We start from the raw sequence: 18,025 nt of genomic DNA on the forward strand, positions 1-18,025 counted from the left end.
TCTCTCTGTATATGTGTGTGTGTGTGTGTGGCACTAGGGATGGAATACTGGGAGTCATGAGTGTTCTTCAGCTTCATGTTTTTATAAAAGTCACTTTTTCTTTTCCTACAAGAGAAGTGTATACTTGTCTGAGATTAAGGTTAGGAGAATAGATGTTTTTATTTTCTTAATCCATTAGCACCTGATAGCTTAATGGTCCCTGTACTGAGGAATGTGTTAGAGATGGACTTAAAAAAGGAATTTAATTTTAGAACACAAAAAAAATAAAAACTCATGAAAAGAAGACGAAATTCTTCTGAGAGACAGCAGAAAAGAAGTATTCCCCTTTGTGTGTGAGGTCTGCTCTTAGAAAGTTCTAAGAGATGGTCTTGGCAAGGCAGGGCGGTGGATGGTTTGTGAGCATGCACTGACAGGCTGTGTTAGAGTTACAAGGAATTGAGGCTGATGTAGAGCTGTGGGCCTGAGTCTTCAAGAGGCTGGTGCACAAGCAAGGTGTGCTTACTCACATCTCTAATCCCCGTACTCTGGAGATAACGGCAGGAGGGCCTGGGATTTGAGACCAATCCAGGCTGACTATTAAGTTGTAGGCTAGCCTGGTCTACCGAAGTGAGACCCTGTCTCTCTGTAAAATAAGGCTCACCTGAGAAATTAAAAACCATTGGACAAATTACCTTGTTCCCTGTCTGTGCTATATTCCTTGCAAGAAGGGAGTCAGAGGTAGATGTGAAATCTCTGATTTTCTCTTTTTACAGACCTTTCTTGGGATGCTAAATTACCCAATATGCCCAAGGGTTAAGCATTGTCATTTATGATCCCATCCACCCTTTGTCACCTTCTTACCACAGTCTAGGCTATGTTACTGCTGATTTCCAAATGTAATCTCATGCTATATGCTTTTTTTTTCTTTTTTGAGACAGGGTCTCTTTCTGTCTGTTGCCCAGGCTGGCCTGGAGCTTACTGTTATAGCTCAGGGAGACCTCAGACTTGTAGAACCCCTCCTGCTTCAGACTATGTGCTAGATCTCGTGTGTGAGCTACCATGCCTATCATAACATATATAATATACATTACCCAAACACACATACCTGTGTTTCTGTATGTGCATGTTTCACCTCCATGTATGACTCTACACCATGTGCATGCCTTGGAACCATAGAGATCAAAAAGAGGGCATCAGATCCCCCCGGAACTGAACTTGCAGATGGTTATGCGGGTTCCTGCGGGTGTTGGGAATTAAACCCAGGTCCTTCTGAAGAGTAGTAAGTGCTGATAACAGTGAAATCATCTCTCTATCCCCCAGTCCCAGCCCTATTTTAAAGACAGTTTCTTTCTATGTAGCACAGGAAGAAAATCGTCCTGCCTTAGCCTCTCAAGTACTATGATTACAAACATATGTCATCAAGCCCAGCTTTACTCTATGTAAAACATCTTTCCCCATCCTTTCCAACTTGTAGAGGTATAAACCTGTTTTTAGGGATAAACTTAAAATTACGTTGTAAGAGCCTGCCAGGTTTATCAAATATGGTTGGGGCATATAGAACAGAAGGCATAAATAAGTCTTTTTGACTGCTCTAGGTGATCTGTCAGCTTTAGTCAAACTTCCAGCTAAACCGTCTTGCATGCCTCTAGCATTAATTCATTCCTTCATTCAGTAAGCATGTATTCAATACAAGAACACACCGGCAGTACATCTTCATACATTGCTGTTCAATGCTGTGGACTGGTGTGAACAGGTCCTATGGAGTCTTGCTGGAAGAGTGATGTATTTCCTTGGGAATATCAGAGGACAGTGTCACCTGAGCCCCGGCTAGAGAGGTCACTAGGAGTTTGAGGTGAGGGCCAACATCCATACATCCTTGATGGTTAGGGGAAGGCCTTGGCTGGAGTGAAGGGGGTCCTAGTGAAAAGTCTCAGGGGCTGGTAGGTAGATTAGGTGTCTCATGTCATCAAGCTCAGCTGGCCTGGATATCTGAGTTGGATGTTTCTCTTTGGTATTGTCCCAGGCCCAACAGGAACTGAAAACGTCCACCAGGCAGGTCCTGGTGTTAATCTTTAATAATTAGGAAAATGGCCCTGAGAGATGGTGGCTAGTTTTGGTTAAGCTCAACAAAGCCTTGAGCACACCAGGTGTCTTCTAGCGAAAAGAAACAGTGGCATTGATGTCCAGTCCTGATTGGAGTCTTTTTTTGGCCTATGTTTTCCTCTTACCTGTATCCCCATCACCTTGCTCAGTTGACCCAGCTCCCTCCCCTGCCTTTCTGAGGCTCCTCTCTCAGTGGAGCGTTTCTTTTGTTTTGTTTTGTTTTAAATATTTGCTCAGCTTTGCAGCCCCCTCAGAGGATTTGAAACATCATCCCACACATTTTCCTCCCGAGCCTGGGGGCTAGTGCTGAGGGCTTAGGCATGGCTGGGGTAGCCACCAGTGCTGCCTCTGCTGCCACCACCAGTATCTCTGCCTGGCTCTAGGCTTCGCTAGTAACTGCTGGCTTGCGAGAACACAGACAGCTTCTGCTGCTGCTGCTTCTTCGGAGCAGAATTTCTGCCCAAGGAGGAGCCCACCAAGCAGGAGGGACCATGGTCAGGAAGAGAAAGAATGTAAACAAATAGTGCCTTCCCATGTGGAGTTGTGGAGGGGAGGGGCTGCTGTTCCCTCACTGCCATTGCCCTCCCCCTAAACCATCCCTGGAGAGTCTAGTTGGAACATGCTTCTGCAGCCCAGGGCCGGCTACATATAGGTCTTTTCTGGTCTCTCGGGATTTGATGTGAAAAGTGTGTTTTCCCTTTCTCTGACCTTCCCCCCAAACCCCGAGTCCTGTGTGTTACCAACAGTCATTTCCAGCAGTGGAACCTTCCCACTTCTGCCACCCTAGCTGCTTGTTAAAGGGGACAAGCCTTTTCCCCTTGATTCGCCCCTTCTGGAGCCCTGAAAAGATAGGGAGAGGCCTGCTCTGATCCCCATTGCTAGTCTTGCTTCTCTTGCCCCAGGTACAATTTGGGAGTCTGTGTTTCAGTTGGAGGGAGGGAGTTATTTTCAGGGGTGCTCCTCCTTGCTGGAGGTTGACTGCAGGCACCCCAAATACCCTTCCTTTAGACTAGAGTGTGGTCGGTAAGGCGGACGCTGACTTTCCTTCATGGGCTGTATTGGATCTCTGGCAGGGCTCCAAAGATGGCAGGCAAACCCAAACAAAGAGCAGGCAGAGCAGCCCTCTGCCTTGCCCACCCAGAACACTTGCTGCAGCTTTGTTCTTTGACCCCCTACCTCCTCTGCAGCCACTCCCACCCAGGCGGCTGCCCTATTGATATGCTCCTGAGCACAGGGGCTGTGTTCCTGCTGCACTTAAAGTGGCCAGCAGCCTGTGTGGAGCCTCCACTTGTCCTCCGACTTGTCCTCCGACTTTACTTTAGCGGCGTTTTGTCAAACGTAACATTGTATAAGATTCTTACCTGAAGTTTAGAGAATACCTCTTGAACGGTATGGGGGAGGGGGTTATGGTTGAATTTTTCTCCTTTGAGATCCAGCTTTCTGGCCTTTAGCCTCGACTTATGGCACACACCAAAATGAATATAGAGTCTGTGGCTTTGAGGGGCTCCCTTTGGGAGGAGAGAGGATGTGGTGATGCAGAGAGGCTGAAAGGAAGGTGTTCCCCCTGTACTTTGAGAAGAGAAAGCGCTGGCTGGAGCCAGGCTGAGTTCTAGAGGTGCTCCTTTGGAGGAAAAAGAAGTGTTTGTTTTGTTTTGCTGTTTAATTAAGACAGGGTCTTACTGTATAGGCTTGCTGGCTTGAAATTCCTTATGTAGACAGAGTCTAAGCTGGCCTTGAACTCAAAGAGATCCACCTGCTTCTGCCTCCTGAGTGCCAGGACTTAAAAAGCTACGTCTCACCAGCCCCACTGCATTTTCGTTGTTGTTTGAGACAGGATCTCCTGTGGCCCAACTGACTGAATTCCTTCCCTTCCTGCCTCTACTTCCTAAGTACTCGAATTACAGGCAGGACACACGCTCAGCTAAATGTAGTAGTTTTAAAGAGCCTCTTGCTCGCTCTGTGTCAGTGACCAGATGGCCTCCAATCAGTGCTGTAAGCGCCAATGCGGATGGGCTTCAGGCATGCCCTGCCTAGTAGAGGAGCAAATGATTCAGATTTCAGCTAGATTGGAAAGGGCAGTGGGAGTGGAGATTTGCTTAGGAAGAGGTTTACCCTGAGTGGCACTTCCCATATAGGCTTGCAACAAGATTGGATCTAAAATAAAGCTGATTTGTGTGTGTGCCCTTGAGGCTCACGGGTTACATCTCTCTCCTTTTGGGCAATGCCTTGTGTATCGTAAATTGAATGGCCAACTTGATGGTCAAGCTCCATGGGAAAGGAGAAGGTGCTAAGGTGGGGTTTACCTGCACTGTTTGTGAGACCACTGGGAAGCAGAATAAGCAGCCCCCCAAATTCTGGCTGGACAAGGCTCCTATTCAGGAATGTGCAAAGCTGTGTGTGGCGGTTCTGCGTTGCCTCCTTCAGCTCCTAGTACTCTGCTGTCCCCTGAGGTCACTGTGGAAGCGAGACACGAGGGTTTGGTGAGAAGCTAGGCAGGCAGGCCGTTCTAGAGGAAGGGTCGGTGCTCTTAAGTCCCCACCTCATCTCCCTTCTCTGCTGTGTCTCCCTTGCCAGAAGAGCACCTCTTTCTGATGAGGAGTCCACGACAGGTGACTGCCAGCACTTTGGATCTCAGGAGTTTTGTGTCAGCAGCAGTTTTTCCAAGGTAAGGAGCTGTGTGCTGGCACATACTACCCAACAAAGGACGAGCTTCTTGGACCACGCGCCTTAGTTTGGCCTTCCTGAGAATGGGAGCAAGAAGCCAGAAGTTGCTGTAGGTGAGACAGAAATGGCTCACACATGCCCTGCTTTGCCGTTGGTTGAGTTGTGGCGAGGACCAGCAGCTATTTCCCAGGGGCCTCGGGCACCTGCATCAGTTCCTGGGACTTTGCTAAGATGGCTATGCTATTCTTTCGTTGCAGGTGGAGCTCACAGCAGTTGGAAGTGGCAGCAATGCCCGGGGGACAAACCCAGATGGCAATACCACAGAAAAACTTGGGCACAGGTCAGAAGATCAGCCTGATGATCCGCAGCCAAAACTGGACTATGTTGGGAATACAGCAGAGGCTGAGGGCCTCCTGGTGCCACTGAGCAGCCCGGGAGACGGGCTCAGGCTGCCCACTCCTGACAGCACTGAGGCCAGCCACAGCAGGGCCAACTGCTCCTGGACTCCCCTAAGCACTCAAATGAGCAAACAGGTTGACTGCTCGCCAGCCGGGGTAAAGGCTTTGGACTCTCGGCATAGTGTTGGGGAGAAGAATACTTTCATTTTGGCAACTCTGGGAACTGGAGTCCCCGTGGAGGGTACCCTGCCTCTAGTTACCACTAACTTCAGTCAGCTGCCGGCACCTATCTGTCCTCCTGCCCCTGGGTCGGCCTCTGGGACTCCCTCGGTTCCCGATCCATTCCAAGTTCCCCTTTCTGTCCCAGCTCCAGTGCCCCACTCAGGACTAGTTCCAGTCCAAGTTGCCACATCGGCTTCAGCTCCTTCCCCTCCTCTAGCGCCAGTGCCCTCTCTAGCCCCAGCAGCACCCTCGGTGCCTACTCTCATCTCTGACTCAAACCCTCTCTCCGTGTCAGCCTCTGTCTTGGTGCCTGTGCCAGTGTCTGCTCCCCACTCAGTCCCTGTGCCCTTGTCGGCTCCTACTCCGACCCCTCTCACAGTCTCTGTGTCCGCACCTCCCTTGGCTCTGATCCAGGCTCCTGTGCCTCCTTCGGCTCCCACCTTGGTCCTTGCTTCTGTCCCAACTCCGGTTCTAGCTCCCATGCCAGCATCCACACCTCCAGCAGCGCCTGCCCCTCCATCTGTACCAATGCCCACTCCGACCCCATCCTCTGGCCCATCCTCTACCCCCACCCTTATTCCTGCCTTTGCTCCTACACCGGTGCCTGCGCCCACCCCAGCCCCAATCTTTACTCCAGCCCCCACGCCCATGCCGGCTGCCACACCAGCTGCCATCCCCACCTCAGCACCCATTCCAGCCTCCTTCAGTTTGAGTCGAGTGTGTTTTCCTGCAGCTCAGGCACCAGCTATGCAAAAAGTCCCCCTGTCTTTTCAACCAGGGACAGTGCTGACCCCTAACCAGCCGCTGGTATACATCCCACCTCCGAGTTGTGGCCAGCCGCTCAGTGTGGCTACACTGCCAACCACTCTGGGAGTCTCTTCCACGCTCACACTACCGGTCCTGCCGTCTTACCTGCAGGACAGGTGTCTCCCAGGTGTGCTGGCCTCTCCAGAGCTCCGCTCTTACCCATATGCATTTTCTGTGGCCCGGCCTTTGGCTTCCGATTCCAAGTTGGTGTCTTTAGAGGTGAACAGGCTGTCCTGTACTTCACCGTCCAGCAGCACTAACAGCCAGCCCGCTCCTGATGGGGTCCCTGGACCTTTGGCAGATACGTCCCTCACCACTGCTTCTGCCAAGGTGCTTCCAACTTCACAGCCTTTGCTGCCAGCCCCCAGTGGGAGCTCAGTCCCACCACACCCTTCCAAGATGCCAGGTGGCCCCGATCAACAAACAGAAGGGACTTCGGTCACCTTCTCTCCTCTCAAGTCACCTCCACAGCTGGAGAGAGAGATGGCCTCTCCACCCGAGTGCAGTGAGATGCCTCTTGACCTCTCTTCCAAGTCCAACCGCCAGAAGCTTCCATTGCCGAACCAGCGTAAAACACCTCCCATGCCTGTGTTGACCCCTGTGCACACCAGCAGCAAGGCCCTCCTTTCCACGGTCCTGTCTAGGTCTCAGCGCACAACCCAGGCTGCCGGCAGCAGCGTTACTTCCTGCCTCGGCTCCACCTCTTCGCCTTTTGTTATCTTTCCTGAGATGGTGAGGAATGGAGACCCAAGCACCTGGGTAAAAAACTCAACTGCTCTGATCAGCACCATTCCTGGCACATATGTGGGAGTGGCCAACCCAGTGCCTGCATCCCTGCTGTTGAACAAGGACCCTAACCTGGGCCTTAATAGAGATCCTCGTCATCTCCCCAAGCAGGAGCCCATCTCCATCATTGATCAAGGAGAGCCTAAGAGCACTGGTGCCACTTGTGGCAAGAAAGGCAGCCAGGCTGGTGCCGAGGGACAGCCAAGCACAGTCAAATCCCGTTATACCCCAGCCCGCATTGCCCCTGGGTTACCAGGGTGCCAAACCAAGGAACTGTCTCTATGGAAGCCTACAGCGCTGACAAATATGTACCCACGGTGTTCCATCAATGGGAAGCCCACTAGCACCCAGGTTCTGCCTGTTGGCTGGTCACCATACCACCAAGCATCTCTGCTTTCTATTGGCATTTCTAGTGCCGGGCAACTAACCCCTAGTCAGGGGGTGCCTATCAGACCCACCAGCATTGTTTCTGAGTTTTCTGGTGTGTCACCTCTTGGTTCCAGTGAAACTGTTCATGGACTTCCTGAGGGGCAGCCACGGCCTGGGGGTCCCTTTGCTCCAGAGCAGGATACTGTCACAAAGAACAAAAATTGCCGAACTGCTGCCAAGCCTTATGAAGAACAAGTCAATCCTGTCCTCTTGACACTCAGCCCTCAGTCGGGGACCCTGGCACTGTCTGTTCAGCCTAGCAGTGGGGACATTGGAGTAAGTCAGGGATCCGAGGAATCTGAGAGCCACCTCTGCTCTGATAGTACTCCTAAGATGGAAGGCCCCCAGGCAGCCTGTGGCCTGAAGCTGGCCGGAGACACAAAGCCTAAAAACCAAGTGCTGGCTACCTATATGTCCCACGAGCTGGTCCTGGCCAACCCCCAGAACTTGTGCAAGATGCCTGAGCTGCCTTTGCTACCTCATGACAGCCACTCTAAGGAACTCATCTTAGACGTGGTCCCCAGCATCGAGAGGGGCCCCAGCACAGACCTTTCACAGCTTGGAAGTCAGGTGGATCTGGGGCGGGTGAAAATGGAGAAAGCGGATGGCGATGTGGTCTTCAATTTAGCCAACTGCTTCCGAGCTGATGGTCTTCCAGCAGTCCCTCAGAGAGGCCAGGCTGAAGCTCGGGCTAACGCTGGGCAAGCTCGAGTGAAACGGGAAAGCGTTGGGGTCTTTACTTGCAAGAACAGTTGGCAACCAGATGAAGAGACAGACTCTCTGCTACCCAAGAAGGTCAAGTGTAACAAAGAAAAAGAAATTGAGGAAGAACCAGAGCAGCAGCCGCTGCCGCCGCCACCACAGCCCCACGATAAGCCCATGGGCCGGAGTTCCTTGGGATCCAAGGTGAATGCCAGGGTGTGGCCTAGAGTTCCTGATGGTCTGCTTCACTTGGGGCTCTCTACTGCATCTGACCCCCGGCCCCTCCCATACAGTGTGCTCTTGAGCAGCTTAGCTGTGTGAACACAGCCGATGATTCCCTTTTTAACTCATGCTCTCTGGACGTGATCTTTTCACCTGGAAAGGGCCTAGCTCATTCCATAGGATGTAGGAAGTGATTTCATCTTGGGACCAGGGAAGCCATTGTCCTAGATAAAGTTGGAAAGCCTGAGAAGGTGTTGGTGAAGGAAATCACTTAATCACAGGTTCTTCCCCAAGGAACGATTCTTCCTGGTTGTTTAAAGAGGACAGACCACTGGCCTTGGCAGTTTGGAGCCCAGGGAGGAAAGGAAACTGTGATAGGGTCATTTTGGCCCCACTTCTTCAGAGCTCTGTGATGTTCATTAATCTCTCTCACCCTCAGTTCCTTCATCATTGCAACGAGACAAAGAGAGGCTTGTTGGAAAGATTAAATGAGATGTTGATATGAAATGTCCAGAGCAGGCTAATTGATAGGGATAAGAACCAGCCTGGAGCCGGGCAGTGGTGGTACATGCCTTTAATCCCAGCACTTGGGAGGCAGAGGCAGGCGGATTTCTGAGTTCGAGGCCAGCCTGGTCTACAGAGTGAGTTCCAGGACAGCCAGAGCTATACAGAGAAACCCTGTCTCGAAAAACCAAAAAAAGAAAAAAAGAAAAAAAGAAAAAAGAAAAAAAAAGAACTAGCCTGGTAGTTGCCTAGGGATGGGGAGGGCTGGAGGGTTTCCATTCAGGGTGATGAACAAGTTTCTGTACCAGGCAAATGATGATAGTTACACAATTCTGTGTTTATCTGGAAAATAACTGCATTGTACATGTAAGTTAGTGAATTGTTACAGCAGAGCTTAGTAAAGCTATTCCAATTAATGAGATGGCATATAAGTGCTTAAAATAGCACTTGGCACGTAATTAAGTGCTCGGTTGGCGTTAGTGGCTGCTTTTGTTTTTAGCATCACAAACAGAATGGCCCTGCCCTCATGCAGCTCATGTCTTTGCCATGTTGACTTAATGACAAGTGGGCATAGACCTTCTGGTATGCGATGGATAGTTCAGTAGGCCACTTGGAAGATGTAAGGGGACAGAGCATAAAGTTACAGGAGAAGGAAGGGAACCAGCACTTCCAGGTTCTTCCTTTGGAAAGCAGATCATCTTAAGTGTTTTGTCCAGATGAGGAACATGTGACTGCTAGGCAAGCTAAGATGAGGAGTTGCTTCCAAACGGCCCATTGCGTGGTGTGGCCAATAAATAGGTCAAGATAGCTCCCTTACTATGTATTTCTTTTCTATGTTCACGCGTATGTGTGTGGTGCTTGCATGCTATAGCATCTGTGTGCAGATCATAGGACAGTTTTCAGCAGCTCTCTTCCTACCTCAGATTGTCATGTGTAGCAGCAAGCACCTTTCCCTGCTAATCCATCTTGCCTGCCAAAGAATGATGTTTCATTCGAGGCTGGCTATCCTTTATTCTTGTCCCTTGGAACCTATTTCAAACATCTCTTACCCTGAACACTAATCTTGGTTTGCCCATCCTCCCAACTTCTCATGTAGTTGAAGTGTGTCATATAGTTTTACTTTCACGGCTGCCCCGGCAGGAGATACAAACAGAAATCTCTTCTAGATGTTCTAGTTTCCTTTTTTTTTCCCTTGGTCTACCTTGGGACATAAAAGTTAATGGTCCATACTCAAAAGAGGCAGCTAAAAACATATTTAGAAATAAGTCAGAGATGTTCAAATTGATGTGCATTTAGCTTTATTTTCCCTGCCTTAAAATAGTTTTTCTTCTGTACCTAAAGTTCAGATTTTAAGCAGTCATCTATGCCTTCCTCTTTTCTCTCTAGTTCTTTGTTTTCTAACACCTTGGTTCATAGGAACTGGCAGCAACTTGCTTTTCATTGCGCTTAGTCCTCTGCTGAGCAAGCAGAGAGTGGGAATCTTATGGGGTAATGGGTGCTCCCTGTGCCTGGAGAACTGAAGGTTCTCTTCACTCAAATATCCCGTCAGTAAGAGGGCTGCCATCCTGCTTTGCTAGAACTAGAGATTGATAACCCTTCTGGAAGGTGATATGGATGTGATTATTGGGGGGTGGGGTGGGGAAGCCATGTGTCAGTCTTTCATCCCAGTGACTTAAGTATCTGAGAAAACAATGAGAGAGAGGGATGGTGTGTTTTGGCTTATGGATTCAGAGATGTCAGTCCCTCCTAGTGGGAACTGTGGAGTGGTGCAGAACAGTAGCTCATGGCAACCAAAAGGGAAGGAAGGAGGGAGGGAGACAGGGGGGGAAGGGAGGAAGGGAGAGAGAATATGAATATGAATGAGTGCATGTCTGCAGTACCGGGCTCTCATTTTTCTATTTTGTGTTTGGGTATGCTCATGCGCATGGGTGTTCATGTATACAGGTACCTGTGCAGACCAGAGGTCAGTCTTGGGTGTGATTCCTCACTAGCTGTCCACTTTGTGCTGAGCTGCGGCACAGACTCTTTCTCTAGAAGCAGGAACTCATTGGTTATGCTAGCTCTGCCTCCCTAGTGATGATATCAAAAGCATGCACCACCACAGTTGACTGTTTTTCTGGTGATGAATCTCAGTTCTTCTTGTCTTATAGCAAGTCTTTGACCTACTGAACTACCTCTCCCGCTTATCAATTTTCTGATTTCCTTCTGGGCCCTTAGCCTACCGTAGGATGCTCCATAGCTTTAGAGCAGGTCTTCTTCCATCCTTAGTTAATTCTCTCTAGAAAACAAAACAAAATATAGATATAACCAGAGGCATGCTGTACTAGGAGCTTGTCAATTCAGCCAAATTAGTAAATTAAGATTAACTTCAAGTAGATATTTGTTGTTGTTGTTGTTTTGAGACAGGGTTCCTCTGGCTGTTCTGGAACTTGCTCTGTAGACCAGGCTGGCCTTGAACTCACAGAGATCTTCCTGCCTCTGCCTCCTGAGTGTTGGGATTAAAGGCATGAACCACCATGCCTGGCTGAGTGCAAATATGTTTAACTCTTTCTGTCTTCTTAAAATCTAACTTCACGTGCCCCAGATCTACAGTACTAGAAACACCTACCTTACCATTTCTTCTTTAGTAACATGGAGAAACCTCACAGCTTGTAAAAATCTGTGGCTTTGAGGCAGAGTTCCTACGAAGTGTATGTAAGCTGATAATCTGGTAGTAGGTGGGAATGGGACTGGACAGAAACAGTGGACAGAGACAACAGCTAGGGAAGGAGATCACTGAAAGCTGATGAGAAGAGGCCCAGATGTGGGAACCAGGAGCACCAGAGTTTAGTTCCAGCTCCATCTTTCTTACTGTAGATGTAAATGAGCTACCTTGCAGGGTGACCTGGTAAATGGCATCCCTCCAGTTAGTGTGTATGCTAGGCTGTGTGTGGCCCAGGAAAAGTCAGTTGACCTCGTATCTGAGTCTCTGTTTCTTCATCTGTTCGGTGAGGTGGTTGTTGGGATAAAACAAATGTTAGAGTTGAAAGTGATACAGAGAGTAAAGCATCCCTTAAATATACCCAGCTTCACTGTGAATGGTGTACCAGACCTGTCCCTGTGTTCATAGGGAGGTGGGAATCGTACCTCCTGTGTAATGGTCCTCTTGCTGTAGTGGAGTCCATTTCCTGCTATTTACTGACACATGAAAATGGTTTTCTTGACTTGCCTGTTCTCAGAATTATCAATTGATAGCAATGACATCCACAATGAAGTTGTTTGAGCCGTGTAGTTACCTAATTTATACAGAAAAGGCATTTTTGTGTAATGCTTATTTCTACTTGTCTTTGGGTATGCACAGTATAGGTCCCAAGTTTGGACCTTTTAAGAAAAAAAAACTTTGGATGTGTATGAAGGGACCATGGATACAGATTGTGTAGACCTCGGATACAGATCACTGAAGGAACTAGCAAGGATACTTGACTAAGTCTAAGAGAGCCTTTGTAACCCAGTGTATCCTATAATACTGCGACATACACACTCCCAGTCCTAATTCCAGTAGATCATGTCCATGTGTAAGCAACAGGCATATGACGTAACCCTTCCTAACAACGGAGAACATTCTTAAGAAGCAAAACTGGCCTGCCAGTGGTGGCGCACGCCTTTAATCCCAGAACTTGGGAGGCAGAGGCAGGCGGATTTCTGAGTTCGAGGCCAGCCTGGTCTACAGAGTGAGGTCCAGGACAGTCAGGGCTACACAGAGAAAGCCTGTCTCGGAAAACCAAAAAAAAAAAAAAAAAAAAAAAATCCAAACTGACCTCAGACCTGACATGTCCTACCTTAACACAGTGCCGGAAGCTGCCTGGAGACCCCCAGGAACCCACCAAGAAAAGCCCCAGAGGGGCTTTGGATTCAGTAAAAGAGCACAATGGAGTGAGGGGAAAGCACAAGTACCGGAAGCCAACAAAGCCGGAGTCCCAGCCTCCAGGCAAACGAGCCGATGGGCATGAGGAAGGTAGGTCCCAGAGGCCGGGAATGACCTTCCAGCCTCAACTCCTGAGACATCCAGTGGAATTTTGGTGGGGAGAGAGTAGCTGAGAGATTGAGTGGAAAATGGATCCTTTTCTGCTGTGAACTAGAGAGAGAACTGGAACTCTGAAGTTAACAGCCAGCGTGGATGAGTGTGTTCTGGTCTCGAGTTAGAGTACCACACATTCTACAGTCTCCACATTGAACAAGGTGCTTTGCGAATGGGCCCAAGAGAGTCACCAACCCATTTCCATGAGGTAGGATCTAGACTCAAAGAAGCAGCAGCTGTAAGGATACTTATTCAAAAACAACAGAATTGGGATTCATTGCACTGTTTTCTCTACCTTTTGGTATGTTGGAAAACTCCAATTCTAAAACCTGAAACAAATAGCTAACTAGCTAAGCTAGCTAGCAAGGTTAAACGATGTCTCAAATTCTTTTTATCAGTTAAGGATACCCAGAATGTTTGTGTTGGGTATAGGGTATACTTGATCTGTATACTCTCTGTAGATGGTCCCTCGGTGCCTTCATGGGATATAATCCATGCATTCTTGGTTACAGTAGTTCACATTTATGGTCTTGCTCACTGGATATGACACACCACTTCTATTTTACTCTTATATACCTGTTTCTATGTGCTTCCATCCTTACCTTGTTTGTTTGTTTGTTTGTTTTTCAAGACAGGGTTTCTCTGTGTAGCCCTGGCTATCCTGGAGCTCACTCTGTAGACCAGGCTGGCTTCGAACTCAGAAATCTGGCTGCCTCTGCCTCCCAAGTGCTGGGATTTAAGGCAAACGCCAGCACTCCCAAGCTCACCTCGTTAAGGTCCATAGAGGCTGCACTTCTCTGGGCTAGCTACAGCTCAGTTAGAACTTAATGAACACACACCAACCTTTGTGTTATGTAGGTAGAGATTATACTTTGGAGCATGCTGTTAAATTGATTCTGTGTATTGCTTTTATTGGTGTCAACAAAAATTTACCTAGCCCCCAGTTTTGAAAAAAATCCCCATTCCCAGGAAGAGCTGGGTAGTGATGGCAGCTTAAGGATTAAGCCAGGGTAACTGCAGGCTCGGTTTTCTCATTTGAGCAACCCATGTGGGCTTCCTGGGCTATAGATTTCTAATTGTGATATTTCTGCCTTCTGCCCCTAAACCACACATCACTCCAGGTTCCTTGGAAAAGAAAGCAAAGAGCAGTTTCCGTGACTTTATCCCTGTGGTTCTGAGCACTCGGACACGCAGTCAGTCTGGTGAGTGAGCCTAAGTAAGGGGAAGACCTTGCTTCGCTACCTTTGAGAAGGTAGATATGAAGTTTGAATGATTTTTGCCATTGGTGTAAGAAGACATTTTGTTTCCCTGCCCCAAAATGACAGGCATTTTGCATGGACAACAGAGTCCTGGGTTGGGAGAGAAGCATTGCCTGAAATTTTAGGACAGTTTGTTTAACTATGTTAGATTAGAGATTTAACATCATCTCTTGTTAAGGGCCAGTGAAGGAAAGAAGAAAGACTCCTGCCACTCAGGAAATTTGTGCACTAAAGTTTTGCATCTCACGACTATTGGGGCCCATCTGAAGTCCTCAGACTTTCAACCTTTAGGCTTTCATCTGATCATCCTATGCAACAGGCATTATCAGAATTGGAAGGGTCATTGAATTGTATGGGCTGGCACAATTACTTTTGCCTCATAGAACTTGTATTGCTTTAGGTCTAAAGAAGATAGTTGTTTCCAGTCTGTGCTCTTCTCTGCTGGCTCTCTGTTTTGGGACACAGGACAGAGATGGTTGCCTGCATTCACCCAGATTGTCATGCAAAGTGGAAGGAATTGAGACCCATAGTCCAATGAAAAGTCAACGATCTGATGCCCTGTTAACTGGCACCTCAGCACACGGCAAACTCTCTGGCAATTGGGGCTCATAATGATGGCCCGGAGGCCTCACAAAGTCCTCAAGTGTCCTTGAATCATCAAAGAGTGATCACATTATGGCCAGCCCCATTTTTTTGTGTTAAACACATTGTGCTATATTTGACTCTTTGGAAATTGGTGATTTCTGTGTGATCTCTATGGTGATTCTGTATTAACCAGAATATTAGATTAACTAGAACACTCTGTTCCTGCCTGGTCCATATAGTGCAAAGTTTAGTGGGATAGTTGTTGTCTTTAAGTACTTGACCAACTTGAAGCTTTGGTCTAGGGTGAGTTTTGTTTTTGTTTTTGTTTTTTATCCCTCCAACCATTTTTTTTTCTTCTGCTGACCTTACTAGGGTCTAGGTATTGCTGAGATAACAGCTAGGCCTTTGGGAGAAACATACTAGTGTTGTTTCTAAGGAAGGTGTGAGATCTCCTGTGGTGTAAAACCAGGCCAATTTAGGATTGTGCTTTTATTGTTAGCAGAGTTAAGAGTAAGTGGGGGGAGAGAAAATAGCCTCTTGGCTAGGTGACCCAAGAGGACAGGAAAGATGCTGTTTTGCCCTGGAGTGATCAGGCTTCTTGTACTTGTCCAGCAGCAAGAAACAGCTGCAGTGGATGGGCAGGCAGACTAGAGAGAAAATTCCACCCTTGAACTTCAGCAACTCTGCAGGAGGTAGGATTAGTTTAATGGAAGAGGTCCTGCTGTGTTCCACTGAGACGTGCCTGAATCAGACTGTAGCATAGGAAGGGGACTCCTTGCTTCTCCTCTCTGTCAGAGACACTCATCTTTTGTGACAATTCTGCTTAGCCAAGGGTAGCTCGCTTGGCCATATTGGTGGGACCACAGGGTTATTAGGACCTGAGTTGTCATAGCAGGCTTCCTTACTCACTTGCTCCTATTTATCAACCAGCAAAGAACTGGAGCTTTCTCCTGCCCTTTATGCAATGCTTGGCTCCTGATCATCACTGAGAGTTTGTGAGTAGACTTCAAGTTAACACTGCACCATGGATGAGCGAGGATGGTTCTTAGTGCTCCAGGGTTATATATGGTATTTTGGACTCTATAAAGTACGTTTTTGTTTTTGTTTTTGTTTTGTTTTGTTTTGTTTTTTCATTTGAGCCCCTAGAACAGTCCTTCATTTGAGCCCCTAGGACAGTCCTTCAAGATAAGTGTAACCCTACTAACTGACAGAACCTGATCTTGAGCTCAGTTCTACAAATTTCCACTCTCAGAAAGTTGTGTCAATACCGTATGTAATCCCTTGAAGAAGTACCTGAATGGCTTCTGTGTATCCCCTCCATAGGAAGCATCTGCAGCTCCTTTGCTGGGATGGCGGACAGTGACATGGGAAGCCAAGAGGTTTTCCCTACAGAGGAAGAAGATGAGGTGGCTCCTACCCCAGCGAAGAGGAGAAAAGTCAGAAAGACCCAAAGGGATACCCAGTACCGCAGCCATCATGCCCAGGACAAGACTCTGCTGAGCCAAGGCCGCAGGCATCTGTGGCGAGCCCGAGAGATGCCCTGGAGGACAGAGGCTGCTCGGCAAATGTGGGACACCAATGAAGAGGAGGATGATGATGAGGAAGAGGGCCTCATGAAGAGAAAGAAACGGAGACGGCAGAAGAGCCGAAAATACCAGACTGGGGAGTACCTGACGGAACAAGAAGAGCAGAGGCGGAAAGGGAGAGCAGGTAAGGGTGGCTCTAGGCTGCTATTCCTGTTGTGACATTAACTGGGAACCTTCCGGCACAGTGCCATTCATGCCAGCTGGGGACCTTAGGACTGACAGGAACCTGGTACTCTAGCCTTCAGCTGTCACAAGGCAGGCACAAAGATCCACCTTGAGTATGTGCCTTTGAATCTAGAATGAATGAACTCGAACTAGTCTACAAACTAGCCTTTTAAAAATGGATATCTGAGCCTGTGCTCCAAGCCATTGTGATATTCTTGGTTTGGGCCAGTGTCATACTAGGGAGTTCTGATTGACGTGACAAAATCAAGTCTTTGGAAACTATAAGTTCTTTCTTCTGTAATATTCAGTTTAAAAGTAAGATAAGCCAGGTGTGGTGTAGAAGTCTGTCGCCCAGGCAGTCAGGAGGTTGAGGTCAGAGGACAGTGAGTTTGAGGACAACCTGAGTTACATAGTGAGACTCTGTCTCAAAACAAAGAGGGAGGGCATTGGCTGCTATGCCTGGCATGCCTCTGCTCCAAACTGAAATGAAATAGTAGAAATTGTAAAGGCAATGGGAAACCTGAAATACGTAAAACTCTGCTTTCTCAGTTAAAGCCACAAGGGGGTTTTTTAGAGTTAAAGTTTTGAGGTGACATAGATGGCCCTGAGCTGTGAAAGCAGGAGGTTCAAAAAGAAAACTTTGTATGGCCACGTCTTATGCTTTAAATATCATCATGGAAGGATAGACAGTCATAAAAAGCTTGTTCATGGGGCTGGTGAGATGGCTCAGTGGGTAAGAGCACCAACTGTTCTCCCAAAGGTCATGAGTTCAAATCCCAGCAACCACATGGTGCCTCACAACCACCCGTAATGAAATCTGACACCCTCTTCTGGTGCGTCTGAAGACAGCTACAGTGTACTTATTCATAATAATAAATAAATCTTAAAAAAAAAAAGCTTGTTCATACCGGTGTACTTCATTAAGTGAAGTTCAGAACTTTCCCCTTAGTGGATTTCTAATTGAGCAAAAAGGCTCATCTCTGGATTCCATAGCAACCTATTTGTCTCTTCTTATTCTGTGACCTCTCCCCTTGAAACAACAGTCGATTGTCTTTTTACAGTGTATTCACTTTGAGCTGCTGATAAATATGTATAGTCCCCTTATTACCTAAAACAAAACAAGCTCCCATTCCGTAGGCAGTAGATCCTGGGTATACTATAATGCAGAGAAGGCTTAACCTCATTTCTGACTGTTGAAGTGGAGATGTATATGATACCTGTCCCTGTGCTCAAGAGTAATTGAGCTCATTTTCATCAACTGTCTGAACAAGCGAGGCAATTTTCCCCTTCTTTTGCCGGAACTGTAAATGGATTGGTCATGAATGACTTGTCAAACCATTGGCCTCTGCCTCTTGTTAGGATGCGGAGGAGCCTTTTGTATTACTCAGTCCTCTCCAATGAAGGCTGCTTTCCTAGCTTGGGAGCTTCTCCTGGAATTCTAAGCTCTTTCTTTCTATTTCCCTTTCCTTTCCTTCCTTCCTTTCTCTTTTTCTTTTTCAATTTTTTTTTCTGTCCTTTGAGACAGGGTCTCTCTATTATAAAGCTCTGACTGTCCTG

General features: G+C 47.8%; 1 protein-coding gene across 2 annotated transcripts in view; it reads left to right on the forward strand.

Moving 5' to 3' along the window:
* The window catches only part of Bcorl1 (BCL6 corepressor like 1), a 64,351-nt gene that overhangs the window by 20,342 nt on the left and 25,984 nt on the right, over positions 1-18,025 (forward strand). For both annotated transcript variants that reach the window (XM_031356388.1, XM_031356457.1), the window contains exons 4-8: positions 4,657-4,747; positions 5,004-8,294; positions 12,645-12,810; positions 13,995-14,075; positions 16,041-16,427. In XM_031356388.1, the coding sequence (XP_031212248.1) occupies positions 4,657-4,747; positions 5,004-8,294; positions 12,645-12,810; positions 13,995-14,075; positions 16,041-16,427 (4,016 nt within the window). The remainder of the gene's footprint in view (positions 1-4,656; positions 4,748-5,003; positions 8,295-12,644; positions 12,811-13,994; positions 14,076-16,040; positions 16,428-18,025) is intronic.

This window comes from Mastomys coucha, chromosome X, assembly GCF_008632895.1.
Source record: "Mastomys coucha isolate ucsf_1 chromosome X, UCSF_Mcou_1, whole genome shotgun sequence".
NCBI lineage: Eukaryota > Metazoa > Chordata > Mammalia > Rodentia > Muridae > Mastomys > Mastomys coucha.